The sequence below is a fragment of the Bipolaris zeicola genome (genome assembly GCF_000523435.1).
Source record: "Bipolaris zeicola 26-R-13 unplaced genomic scaffold scaffold_69, whole genome shotgun sequence".
Taxonomy (NCBI): domain Eukaryota; kingdom Fungi; phylum Ascomycota; class Dothideomycetes; order Pleosporales; family Pleosporaceae; genus Bipolaris; species Bipolaris zeicola.
In genome coordinates, this window is record NW_006912118.1 from 108,618 (window position 1) to 121,647 (window position 13,030).

General features: G+C 49.3%; 6 protein-coding genes across 6 annotated transcripts; 3 read left to right on the top strand and 3 right to left on the bottom strand.

Annotated features, from left to right (window-relative positions):
- Positions 1-1,892: 1,892 nt before the first annotated feature.
- On the bottom strand, positions 1,893-3,690 carry COCCADRAFT_36593 (uncharacterized protein; the record flags this gene model as incomplete). The annotated part of the gene is made up of 6 exons (XM_007713893.1): positions 1,893-1,962; positions 2,046-2,099; positions 2,170-2,235; positions 2,363-2,700; positions 2,795-3,595; positions 3,646-3,690. The coding sequence occupies 6 exons, from the start codon at positions 3,688-3,690 to the stop codon at positions 1,893-1,895; spliced, it is 1,374 nt and encodes a 457-aa protein (XP_007712083.1).
- Positions 3,691-4,299: 609 nt separating this feature from the next.
- Positions 4,300-4,663, bottom strand: COCCADRAFT_26098 (uncharacterized protein; the record flags this gene model as incomplete). The annotated part of the gene is made up of 2 exons (XM_007713862.1): positions 4,300-4,377; positions 4,430-4,663. The coding sequence occupies 2 exons, from the start codon at positions 4,661-4,663 to the stop codon at positions 4,300-4,302; spliced, it is 312 nt and encodes a 103-aa protein (XP_007712052.1).
- Positions 4,664-5,332: 669 nt separating this feature from the next.
- On the top strand, positions 5,333-7,203 carry COCCADRAFT_95594 (uncharacterized protein; the record flags this gene model as incomplete). Its single annotated transcript, XM_007713894.1, has 3 exons — positions 5,333-5,822; positions 5,908-6,039; positions 6,095-7,203. 3 exons carry the CDS (start codon positions 5,333-5,335, stop codon positions 7,201-7,203), a joined length of 1,731 nt encoding a protein of 576 aa, XP_007712084.1.
- An 812-nt stretch (positions 7,204-8,015) lies between these two features.
- COCCADRAFT_95533 (uncharacterized protein) lies at positions 8,016-8,623 on the bottom strand (the record flags this gene model as incomplete). The annotated part of the gene is made up of 4 exons (XM_007713895.1): positions 8,016-8,132; positions 8,181-8,234; positions 8,292-8,400; positions 8,508-8,623. The coding sequence occupies 4 exons, from the start codon at positions 8,621-8,623 to the stop codon at positions 8,016-8,018; spliced, it is 396 nt and encodes a 131-aa protein (XP_007712085.1).
- Positions 8,624-9,164: 541 nt separating this feature from the next.
- On the top strand, positions 9,165-10,426 carry COCCADRAFT_95591 (uncharacterized protein; the record flags this gene model as incomplete). Its single annotated transcript, XM_007713896.1, has 2 exons — positions 9,165-9,630; positions 9,687-10,426. 2 exons carry the CDS (start codon positions 9,165-9,167, stop codon positions 10,424-10,426), a joined length of 1,206 nt encoding a protein of 401 aa, XP_007712086.1.
- Positions 10,427-10,748: 322 nt separating this feature from the next.
- COCCADRAFT_95539 (uncharacterized protein) lies at positions 10,749-12,920 on the top strand (the record flags this gene model as incomplete). Its single annotated transcript, XM_007713897.1, has 1 exon — positions 10,749-12,920. One exon carries the CDS (start codon positions 10,749-10,751, stop codon positions 12,918-12,920), a length of 2,172 nt encoding a protein of 723 aa, XP_007712087.1.
- Between the last annotated feature and the right edge of the window lie 110 nt (positions 12,921-13,030).

Below are 13,030 nucleotides of genomic sequence, written 5' to 3' on the forward strand. Positions count from 1 at the left end.
ACCCGCTTACTCTGCTGCTTTGCCAGTACGACGCTTTGAGGTTCCACGCACATGGACTATTGACGGTTACTAGCGATGATGCCGTCTCACCCCTATTTTCATCCGGCAATGACAATACTAGCAGCGCCGCCGTGGCATCTGTGTATACGAAAAAGGGATCTTGTGTTCTGATTTGTCCACTTGAATAAGACCAGCATTGGGGATGGCAGTTTGAACTTGACTACATGTTTGCACGTGGTGTCTTTTGCCGAACATCTCATGATAGCTCGATATAAATACCAGCACTCCGCCATCTCCATGCCAAGAAATCGACATCTCCATCAAAAAAGTCCCAATGACCTGGTCAACGGCCATCGATCATCTGCTGATCAACAGACTGATAATCATATGCAATCGATCTTTTCCTCGTCAGAACCCCCAAGAACCCCAAGAAAAAAAACCCTGCTTCTACCTGACCCACAAAACCCACAGTTGCACACATCATACGCACATCAAGAACCCCTTCCTTCTCCACAAAACAAGCACATAGCGAACCCTTCCTTCTCCACAAAAAAAACATATACACGCACGACCCTCTAGATTGCAAACCAGGGGGCAAGAGTAAAAGAAAGATAAGGAAAAGAAAGGGAAGCTTGCGGTCATGATGCTAGTACCACTGTTCCATCTTTCCACACATATTACAGCTGCTGGCGATTGCAGCCTCACCCCTCCGCGTACCTGCAGCACCGTTTCTATGAGCTGCAAGCAGGGTTCTGTAACCCCGCCCATCCTATCTCATAAGACATCTTGTATCTATAAACTAGGCTAGGCATCTAGATAAATAGCTTTAGGCCTATAAAGTTGCTTATAGTTGCATAAGATGCATTACTGTAACATGCCTTCTACAACAACAAAGAATTATCTCGCTATATTCGATAGCAAATTCAGCCGTACGTTCTAAATTTGCTGCAACGCTATACGGTAGACGCTTCAAAGCTATGTTCAATAGCTCTAGTCTCTGCGCCACGAAAAACCGTATACACTATTAGTTGTATACTGTAAGTAGTGACTTACTTTGGCATGATACATGATCAGGCTCAATAGATCAAGTAGCGACCCACAATTGAACAGGTAGAGCAAATCTGATATCCAATCGCTGCCAAAAAATTGACTGAAGAAGATAGCTATCTTTGTTACGAAAGGAAATCATAATACACACCCGCAGTCCGATCACATGATACTACACTACAGTATCTGGACGACTTAACAGTATACGCAACTTTTGCCACAGCAAGTTCAAGATAGCTTCTGATTCTTACAAAGTAGAGGCATTGAGATTTTTGGCACCCAACAACGCCATGCTACGTTCTGGCCCCTCCATAAACCTCAGCCTTATTGAGAGGAAATGAATAAAAGCGTGACCTGGTCACACATGAGCGGAGATGTCATGAAGACCATACTCTAAAACATTTCTCTAAGCATTTGCAGATATCCTCTTCGCAATGGCATTGAAGACTGGTTCTCGCTTGGACGCAGGCATTGTCATTCCAGAAGCACTGAAAACTTGTGAAACTAAGTATCAGTGCAATGAAGGGGGTAACGACCGCACTTTAGTTGAAACAGAAGTAAGGCATGGTTGTACGTAGAGTGCAGAAAGTGAAGATGTGTTACGGCGGAGTACTTTCCTACCATCGTCACGTTGCGGTGTAGACTGCCAGGCGTGCGATACAGTATAATGTGTAATAAATTATCCCATCTTCTTCTACTCATTGCTGTACGGTAGTGAGTCTAATACAATCATAAGTCACTTCTTAGATCCAAAGCTGTCTATTTAGTTGCCTTAAATTGGCCTGGTTTGTATAGTGTAGGGGTAAAGCTGCAGTCGTGAACAGCCGTAATGAGATATCGCAAGATCATTCCGGCTTTTGCAAGACAGTGACGTCAACATCGGCTATGCGCCACATGTACCACATGAGCAGTGATCTAAAAAGAACACCATCAGTTTCTTCAATTCTTGTTTGAGAAAAAAGAGATTATATAGGGAAGAAAGAGCAGGTACCACTTACCTATACGGCGAGAACTTGGCGGCTGTAGCAAGCATTTCTTGCTCGCTCATATATCTAAATGTTGCGAAAAGACCTGCATTAGTATCTACACTGAATGGCGAGAGAAAGGAAGGATGATACGTACTTCCACTTCCCACCTTTATTCTTCAGTTTACTTACGTCACGGCCAGCGTAAACGGCCATACCGCGTCTACAAAACCCCGAATTAGCCTGCTTTTTTGTACGTGCTGAAAAATTGAAGAAAGGAAGAAAAAAAAGCTTTTGCACACAAGTTTGTAACCGTAAAAGGAAGAGGGTAAAAAAAGGATAACACGTACTGCACCCCCAAATCCCCCGTACTAAAAACATCCATCCGCTTCAATCCAAAACACGCAAACATCTCTACACTCCAGCGCCCTAGCCCACGCACTGCGACAAGCTTCTCGATCAACTCTTCGTCGCTGGCACTAACTAACATCTCAGCAGAGAGTTCACCTGAGGCGAATTTCTCGGCGAGCCCGTGGATGTATTCTGCTTTGCGCTGGGATAGCCCCGCCGTACGCAGGGTAGGCAAGGGGAGAGATAGGACTTGGGAGGGGGAAGGGAAGGAAGGATGGGTCGAGGGGAAGAGGGCTGTGAATTTTGAGCGGATGGAGGCGGCGGCTTGGCTTGAGACCTGTGAGAATTCGTCAGTTGTTATCCGCCGTGTATACGATATTCTTTGATATTGTGCTTTTTTGTATAGAATGAGACGATATTAAAGAATGTACCTGCTGTCCAATGATGCCAGAGCTCAAGGCTGTGAATGGATCCACAACTTCTCGTAGCCCCTCTGGACTGAAAATCTTACAATGATGTTTTTCGATCAGGGTCTTTAACTTGGGGTCTACGCTCACTAAATGCGCTTCTGCATCTTTCAGCAAGCGATCGATGTTCGTGCTTGCACTGGGGATTGCGCCCACGTCTGGAGGTACCAGTTCTTTGGCTTTGCGCTTGCGAGCAGGTGTTGCGTCTCCGGGCTTTACCGGAGAGGACCCGTAGGCTTGGACGGTGTGAGAGCCGTTTGGTGTTGCGAGGGGTGCGTTTGTGGCGTGTGGTTCTGCGGGACGGGGTTGCAGGCTGGAAAGATCGTCCAGTGGGTGATCGAAATCCGTTCCGCCTTTTGATAGAAGCGTGACGGCTGCAGGAGTGGGTGTAAAAGGGACTGGCTTTATTGGCGATTCTGCAGTTGGCTTCGTTTTGCGTTTCTTGGGAAGAGGCGTTACGGGATCAGATGTGGATGTAATATCCGGGATTTGCTTTTCTATTGTTCCGTTGGTGTTTTCTTCGGCTCCAGGCTTCTCTGATACATCGTCTGATGGTTGTGACTTGGACGCGACTTTCGAAGTCTTGCGCTTTTTTGCTGTTGCATTTGATTTGGTGGCCTTTTCATACTTCGTAACGCCATTTTGAAAATTTGAATCTGCTACTTTTGTTACAGTAGTACTTGCGACGCGTGCAGAGCGTCTTAGTGACATGGTATGTGACTTGTGGATGTTCCAACGGATGCTGACTATTCTAGTGAAGAGGCCCTGACGTCATATGGTGAGTGCGCAGTTGGCCAGGGGTTGCAACGACGTACGGTATGTTTCAGCGTTTGTCCTGCTATGGTGCTCCCGAAAAGCATGGGCTCAATAGTTGATGTTAGAAGTGGCGAGCTTGACGCGTTACATGGTGGGGGGCTTCTTTGTGTTCAGCCTAGCTGACGCCTGAGCACATGATCGCGTGGCGCTGACATATCAAGAATCTCGACATGCTCCGCATTCTCGTAATGCAATGATCGGCAGAGTTATTAACGACTTTGGTATGAATTTAAAGTATTACCTACCAATAACAAAATAGCGTAAGAATTCACATTTGTTGGTCTGCCTTCTGAGCGCCGTGTCCATACAAAAGCAATCAGAAGCCCCGGGTGCTCACAGGGTGTGTTCACGAATCTGAAACCGTATTAGAGTTATTTTCAAGGCACAGCTAATCTATGTAAAACTCGACCGGTTGAAAAATCAAGTGATGGATTGTGGTTATCGGCGGACAAGTTCATGTGGCCCATGGCATATTTCCATTACCCACAAACCCCTCTGGGTCAACAGGAAGTAAACCGGTAGACCAACCTCTAGTTTTCCTGTCTTCCATACATCTGTATAGCCTAGCCCTTTAGATATACTTCACTTGCTGCAAAATTACCACGGACCCCTTCCTGAAGCGCCGCCGTGCTCTTTTGATCCTGATTACAATTTCAGGCGTTTATTCTATCATATAGCCTCTTTGGAATCTTTTGTTCTTTCGTGACCATTTCACACAGTGTGGCGCCAGCCTATCCAAGTCATTAGATATATGTTTCCCAGGTATCAAGTAAGATGACTTACGATCATAAAGGCTATGAGAAATGGCACACTAAGCCAGACATCCAAAGGAAGTACTTTGGACGTGAAAATGAAGAGCAATAGGTCATTGACCATGATAGTTGCACAGCCACGGATTTTACGGCTGCGCTCATAGTTTTGAGCTTCGTAGGTACTGAGCTTGTTCTCCAGTTTGGCGATGCGGACTGCTTGTGGACCGGTATATTTGCCTTCTAGGTAGATACTTGTGTTGACCATCGTGGTTGGTATTGGCGTAGATTAGAGTCGATGGTTCGTTTCCGTTTGTGTCTGCAGTAAGAGTGTTAAACAGAAAGCGACCTTCCTTGCTAGAATGTATACCCAGAGGTCTTTGTGAGAGTATAATATATACCCGATTAGTACCAGAGTATAAAGCGAACCACATGATATGAGACAGGTCGTACATTTTGAGCTTGATGGGTTGCTGTGGTATGAACCATGGTATTTCTTTCCATCCGACGACTTAGATCTCTTACATATCGATTATACAATTTTAGACTGGCGGACGTGAACCTTAAGTAATTACGTTGTTTTCAACTTGCTGAGAACGGCCCACAGCACCTGAATATATACTGGTGCTGCTGTTGCGGACCTGGCTCATATTATGGCACGTGACCATTTCTCCACATTGGCACAACAAATGATTATAATAGTAACAGAATCTGGAACTTACGATAAAGTGATATTACGTGATAATGTTCTAAAAGAAATAATAGAATGGGTATGTGGCGCGGGGATGTAGAAGAGGGCTGGTGAAACAGGTTGCATCGCCGATCAAAGTCAAGCCGCAAGGCACCAGTTCCTATGACGCGGGGATGTCATACAACAACCCGCACTTGCATTTGCTGTATTGACAATATTTGTTGTAAACATTCCACCTTCGAAACAATGCTAGTGCTTCTGTTTACCCAATTGCTAGCTCCATTCGCAAGTGCAGGGTGTTTTGAGCCCAATATTGCGCATCCTCCGCCTAGATACGATGCTCATGATCCTCTCCTCCAAGAAGCATTTGAGTCGATAAATGAGGCACTCACGGTAGCTATCGCAGCACCAGAATTCGACCAAACCTCTTTATCTATAGAAATTACTTCTTCAAAAGAAACGCTCTGGTCGCAACACCACACAGCGCGCGAGCGCAATGCTTCACGCCCGGATATCCCACAAGTCAATGGCGACGCACTCTACCGCATCGCGAGCATAACAAAAGCTTTTACTGTTCTCGGGGTTCTGTATCAACACGCAGCTGGCAATGTGAGTTTGGATGAGACGGTTAATACGTATCTGAATGAATTGGGATACAAGTCAGATGGTGGCGTTCCATGGAAAGATATCACGCTGCGTAGTCTGGCCAGCCAGCTCAGCGGTATCCCACGCGAGTGTAAGGTGTCCGACAACAAAAATCGCACAATGTTCCAAGCATGCCACACTAATCAAGGTAAGCAAAAGCTGATTTGGTTTCTTAGGGGCACAGAACGATCTCATCCATCAGGATCTTGATCTTGCCAAGGCGGGCCTACCGCCTGATGTTTCCAGAGAGGGCTTGCCGACGTGCGATGAGTACTCACCGAATTATGAGACACCTTGCACTGGGAAAGGTTGGCTTTTGGATTGTAAGAAAAAAGGATACCTCACTAACTAAGTTCTGCATAGATTTGTTCAAACAGCTTAAGAAATTCCGCCCACTCTTCGCACCAAATCAAGCATCCACCTACTCCAACATCGCCTACGAGATCCTCGGACTCGTCCTCTCACACGTCCGAAACCAAACTTACGAATCATACATTGACGAAGCCATATTCAAGCCCTTGAAAATGTCCAAAAGCACCTTCTCCCTTCCCCCTGACTCCGCCGGCGTGATCCCCTCAGGCCTTCATTTCTGGGACGTAGACGAAGGCGTTCAAAACCCTACGGGCGGTATATACAGCTCCTCTACCGACCTATCCAAGTTCCTCCGCTACGTATTGACGCACTTCAATGCCGTGACACCTGCAATCAACTGGATCAACCCCGTCTCGCCTTCACGCGGCTTGAATTCCTTCTACGGTATGCCCTGGGAAATCCTCCACACAGATCGTATACTTGAGGACTCGAAACGAATGGTACGCTTTATTACCAAAGGCGGTGGTCTCCCCGGCTACACCTCTGTCATCATAGCCGTGCCAGAATACGACTTGGGTATCACGATTCTTTCCGCTGGGCCCAGCCGGGTGCTTTTCAAAATCAGAGAAGTAATCACCGTCACTTTGATTCGTACGGCTGAGAAAATTGCTATCCGTCAGCTGAACGAGCGCTATGCTGGTACATATAGCGTTGTTGATTGCAAGCTCAATTCTACGGTGACGCTGAAAGCAGACCATAGGGGCTTGGTTGTTACGCGCTGGATTTCTAATGGGACGAACATGTACGACTCGCCTGCTGTCAGGATCTATGCACCATCGCAGTTTTATATTCAGCTGAGTCCGACGCTTTTGTATCGCGATGAGGAGAGGGCGCTCGGAGAAGAGTGGCGCGGTATGCTTGCTGAGGAGCGGGGCGAAAGTGCGGGAGGTGTCTGGGATGATTTTTGTGTGGAGAACTATGAGACGACGAGTTATGCGGGTATACCGTTCAATGGGGTGGTGTTTTGGAATGAGCGCGAGGATGGGTCGTTTGGGATGTTGGAGTTGTCTGCGTTTAGGGTTAATCTGACGAGGGTTGATGGAGATGGTGATGAAGGAGGAGAGGTAGATGATGATGGACAGGAGATGACGGAGTTGTGATTGTCAATGTCTGTCTGGATATATCATGTGCCCCTGGTGTTCACAATGGCGCAGCATGACCGAAGTGAAGATACGGAGATGAAAGCGAACTACACATATCGTATCCTCCCATCTTGAATCAATTAGTAAAGGCTGCTTGTTATGTTTCAACCTATGAATCGGCATGAGATTGTTCTTGTCTATCCAACTGCATTCTACATGAGACTCAGACACATCTCCTCATGCTTGCAGTCTGTACACTCTGAACCTGTGCCTGAATGCATTTAAATGAGTTTCGCTGATAATGGTTACAATGCCAACAATACACATTTTGCATGGATTGTTGTCCGGATTTTTCACTGCAGGTGGGATTATTTGGGGACAGACCTACTGGTTGTATATTTAGCTGCGGTCTATGATGCGTAGATCCGTAGTTGCACGGTCGCGTCGATAAAAGTCGCCACCTTCACAGTCGTGTCGACTCCAACAGCTTGCGATGCATGAAAGCATTTATATGCAAGTGAATTCACTCGAAAAATTGGTCAAAACGTATTTCACATGGACGATGCAACATTTCCCCATAGCTATGATACTCTTCGCAGAACGACTTCTCGTAGACCACTTTGTCGCATGTCCAGAAATATATCCAGGGTATTGGTGGGCATCAAATTGATCGTTCCAACGTGCCAAAGACCAAAAAATAGAATAATGGTTCGGATGCAATGGAGATGATTCCTGTACGAAAGACATTGGTATGGTACACTCTATTGCACAAACCCCAAACTCGCTCCATCCAACCCGAAAATGGTCATACCGGACCCATTGCCGCAGATTTAGTGACCGCTGGCGGCGTTCTTCTGCCTCTTCTGGACAATCATGGTCTCAAAGTCTTCACGCTCAGCCATCTCGGCCTCGATATCGGTAATCAGGGGGCTGAGGTATGGGACGTCCTGTCGCCTGTTAGCGTCTGATAGATCCATTCAGAGCGGTGACTTTACCTCCTCTGGCTTGGTCCACTCCTCCTTGGGCAGAAGCTGGTGGGACATGGAGAGCTGCGACATGTTAGCCACTTGATGTCCAACCTGCCTGTATTTTCGATCTAAAAGTACCTGGAAAGCCCTGCGCAGACGGAAGACACGGTCGTAGGCCTCTTGAGGTCGGAGACGCTTGAGAGCGGTCTGGACGGTGTCGTTCTCCTCGGGGAGCAGGTCATCGGCCCTGTATAGCAATTTCCGTCAGCCCATTATTCCACACCCTGCTTTTCCTGCCTTCCGGATTTTTTTCTGTCCTCGACAGTAGATGGTGTTCGCATCGGGGCTCCGTACCTCAGGCCGAGCTGCCTGTAGCCAGCGGCGTTGCAGTACCAGTTGGAGAGGGGCTTCATCCAGCGCTGCAGCCACGGGCGCTTCATGATGTAGGGGGCGAGAGACGGCGCAGACATGGTTGCGGTGGTTCGACGGCGAATCGGGGATGTCGAGTCGTGATGCTGCCGTCAATTGCAGTTTTGACAGTCGGAGGTGGTGAGGTCGTAATGCGAAAGAAACGAAAGCCAATAGGCTGAGCTTGGCCGCCGGCGGGCCAGGGGCTTAGTCATCAATCGGGCAGTCCCCACCCGCTCAAGCAGCTTCACTCGTGCTTGACACTGGCTCTGACGTCGCATCGAGAACCAAGCTTTGCACCACCACAACATCAACCATCACCACCGCCGCCACCCCACGCCGTCCTTTCTCTCGCCTCACGCCCCAGAAAACTGCCCCGCGATAGTTGGTGCAGTCGCCTGGCCTGGCATCCTCAGAGACAACTCCGCACTTGGTCCGCTCGTCAATGGAGCCGAACAATCGTTAATTCTTGTGTTACTCAAGTGCTGCGGGGTTTCCGCACACTGAGGCACCGCAAAGGGGACGACGGCCTGTACGCACCCACCCACTCTTCAACCACGCCCATAGACTGGTTCTAATGAATCGGCACACGCAGTGCCACCCATGTCGACACACGATCCCGAGCCGCCGTCCCCGACGAAAGTCCACGACCGGTATGCGCCATCCGCCCGGCCTGTCCAACCGCGCGACATGTCGATACCCACCAAGCAGAGTGCCTGGAGTGCGCCCATTGCGAAACTGGCTGTCAAAGTCGCAAATCTTCCTGACGGTTCCGTCAATGCGCTGTGCGGGGCTTCTGCCGGCGTCGCTTCCGGCATCGTCACCTGCCCGCTTGATGTCATCAAGACGCGATTGCAGGCGCAGGGCTCATTTCGCCCACGAAAGTATACTGGACCGCCCCGCACCGTCTACAAAGGCCTCGGTGGCACTGCGCGCATCATCTGGGTCGAGGATGGTATCCGCGGCCTGTACAGAGGCCTCGGGCCTATGCTACTCGGCTACATTCCGACCTGGGCAGTCTATATGAGCACATACGACCAGACCAAGAATCTCCTCTATCCTCAGATGGGTCAGTAGCTACTCCAGGCTTTTTAACTTGCATTGCTGACTAGGCTTGACTTTCAGAGAACAAATGGCTCGCGCGAACTATTGCCTCACTAGTTGCCGGTGGCTGTTCAACCCTAGTCACCAACCCCATTTGGGTTGTTAAGACGAGATTGATGTCACAAGTCAGCGCTCGCGCATCAGACGAACATCGGCCGCCATGGCACTACAAAAATACATTTGACGCCTTCCGCAAGATGTACGCCAAAGAAGGTCTTATATCTTTCTACTCTGGGCTTACGCCAGCTCTGCTTGGACTCACACACGTCGCTATCCAGTTTCCACTATACGAATTCCTGAAGATGAAATTTACTGGCCTAGAAATGGGCCAAACAGATGCAAAGACCGAGGAGGTGCATTGGTTTGCAATTGCGTTGGCCACTGTACTCAGCAAAATGACTGCGACATCGGCTACATACCCACACGAGGTTTTGCGCACACGGCTGCAGACCCAGCAACGAGCGCTTCCCGAGCACTCAGATAACCATATTACGTTCCGAGGAGGGCACCACGACCAACTCCACACACGACCTCCAGGAACAGCTTCTTCAGACGGTATGATCAACATACCTCGCTATCGTGGCATACTTCGAACATGCACAGTAATCCTCCAAGAAGAGGGTTGGAGAGCCTTTTACAACGGAATGGGCACCAATATGGTTCGCGCTGTTCCTGCAGCCGTTACGACTATGCTCACGTTTGAATTGTTGAAGAGTGTTCACCAGAAGATGAAGAAGGAGGGGGAAAGGATAGAAGGATAGAAGTATAGCGATGATTTTCCGTTACTCATTTTACATGATCAGCACGGCGCTGCTATGGCCAGCTTGAGGTTCTGCATTTGCAATCATGAACATATAATATAACTGATAAAACCTCATGGAATTAGGCATTTCCCGAATTGATCATATTTTTGTTGTCTGTGATAGTGTGTATTTCAAAAATGTAATGCTCTAGGCGGCGGTTGAGCTAACGCGCGCTATGACCACCTTCTCCACCAAAAAAGTTCGAATGCTGTCGCGCGAACTTCAGTGCCTCTGCACTGCGAGTCTTCCCAACCGCATTCCGTCACAACAATTTGATAGGATGGCACAGCCTTCCTTTTCGCCCGATACCTCTGTTTCTTCGCATACGCTTTCCCTGGGCTCGGCCCCTCCGCCCCCAATGGAGCTCCAGCCCGCCGCTGCGACTGCGCCCACAAGTCTGCTCACAAACCCCCTCGCCTTCTTGCAGCCCACTTCTCAACTTAATGCGTCTTTCCTGGCCGCTGCGAAACAATATCTCGACCCTGTCGCTGCTGGCGTGAGCGAATCGCAGTCGAGACGGCAACAAGAATTGCGCAAGAAGCGGAAGCGGGGCGGAGACTATGACGACGACATTAACGTCTTGCACCTGAAGAAAGTCCACGTAGACGGCTTCGGGGTAGACCAAGTGTTCGAGCAGACTCGCAAGATTGTTGAGGCGACAGCAGAGGAAATTGAACTTTCGCTGCCAGAACAGGAAGATGGCGTTGTGCCAGAGTTTGATGAGGAAGATGAAGAGGATCTTGAAGAGCCTGAGGAATATCACACCGAGTCCGACATAGGAGAAGAGGGCGTGGATTGGGAATACGACGGTGTGGACGATGACGAGGATGCGAAACCAGAAGACGACGAGTCGGAAGACGAAGATGAAGAAATGGAAGACGGCGAAGAGGGCATGCTCTCCGACGAGGGATCTGATGACGAGCCTGCAGAAACCTATGTGCCCGATCCAAATGGTCTCAATGATGGTTTCTTCTCTATAGATGATTTCAACAAGCAGACCGACTTCCTAGAACAGCAAGATCAGAGAGGAGAGGGCGTGGATAGCGACGATGAAGAGATAAATTGGGAAGCAGACCCAATGGAAGACGGTGGTGCCAAGACCAAGGCGCGGCCTTCTTTAGGAGACGCGTCGGATGATGAATCCGATGAAGGTGGACCAACTTTCGGCAACGCAGATCTCAATGCGCCCGAGGGTGACAGCGGCGATGAGGATGATTTTGAGGAGGGCGATCTGGACGGCCTTGACGCTGGCATGAACGCCAACAATGTCATGTACAAGGATTTCTTTGCGCCACCGGCGCAGAAAGCTGGAAAGAACAAGAACAAGAACAGCAAGAAGCGAGGGCGGCCGAACCCCCACAACTTCCCAGAGAAGCAGGAGGAGCCAGAAGAAGAGATCGAAGAAGACGTGGAGCGCACTATGGCCAAGGTACACAGGGATTTGTTTGAGGACGATGACGATGTAGAAAGCGATGGTGATCTTTCGGATGTTGACCCTTCGGATCCAAAGTCAAGACGATCCACACACGAACGCAGACAGGCCAAGATAGCAGAAGAGATCAGGAAGCTAGAAGCAGCCAATGTTGCAAAGCGACAATGGCAGCTATCTGGAGAGGCACGCGCAGCTGACCGTCCGCTAAACTCACTGCTGGAGGAGAATCTCGAGTTTGAAAGAGCCGGCAAACCCGTCCCAATAGTCACCCAAGAAACATCAGAAGACATTGAGGCACTCATCAAACGACGCATCTTAGCCGGAGAATTTGACGAGGTACACCGCCGAAGACCAGACGACCTCGCAACAGGCCCCCGCCGTGGTCGCGTCGAGATAGAAGATACCAAATCTGGCAAAGGCCTGGCCGAAATCTACGAAGAAGAGCACCTACGCCAAACGGACCCCAACTTCGTCGAGGCTAAGGACGAAAAACTCAAAAAGGAACACGACGAGATCTCGGCCCTTTGGAAAAGCGTATCCGCCAAACTCGACTCCCTCAGCTCTTCACACTTCAAGCCCAAGCCCGCAGCACCAAACCTCGAAATCCGTACGGACGCCCCCGCCATCGAAATGGAAGATGCCCGCCCCACTGCTGGCGGCGATGTTGCAGGCACAAGCATGCTCGCGCCCCAAGAGATCTACAAGCCCGGCGACGAACAAAACAAGGCCGAAATTGTCACAAAGAGCGGCATGCCCGTTGCTCGCGAAGAAATGTCTCGCGAGGAGAAGTCATCGAGGCGACGGCGCGCAAAGGAGAGGGCTAAGAAGGCTGGTCTTAACAAGCCCAAGGAGCAGAAGGTCGAGGGCAAGGAGAAGAAGAGGGGCGAGAAGAAGCAGTTGCTGGGTGACTTGAAGAAGGGCGGTGTACAGATTATCGGACGCAAGGGTGTTATTACGGATGTCGAGGGCAAGGAGGTCAAGGATGGTGTGAAGAAGGGTGCAGGAAGCTACAAGCTATAGGCCGTGTAGAAGACTCCCCATGCATTTTCTTGTTTTCAACTTGCATTAAAACTCTTGTAGAAATGTATATGATCATTCATGTCTCGGGTGTATATGTATGGAAACCCCCC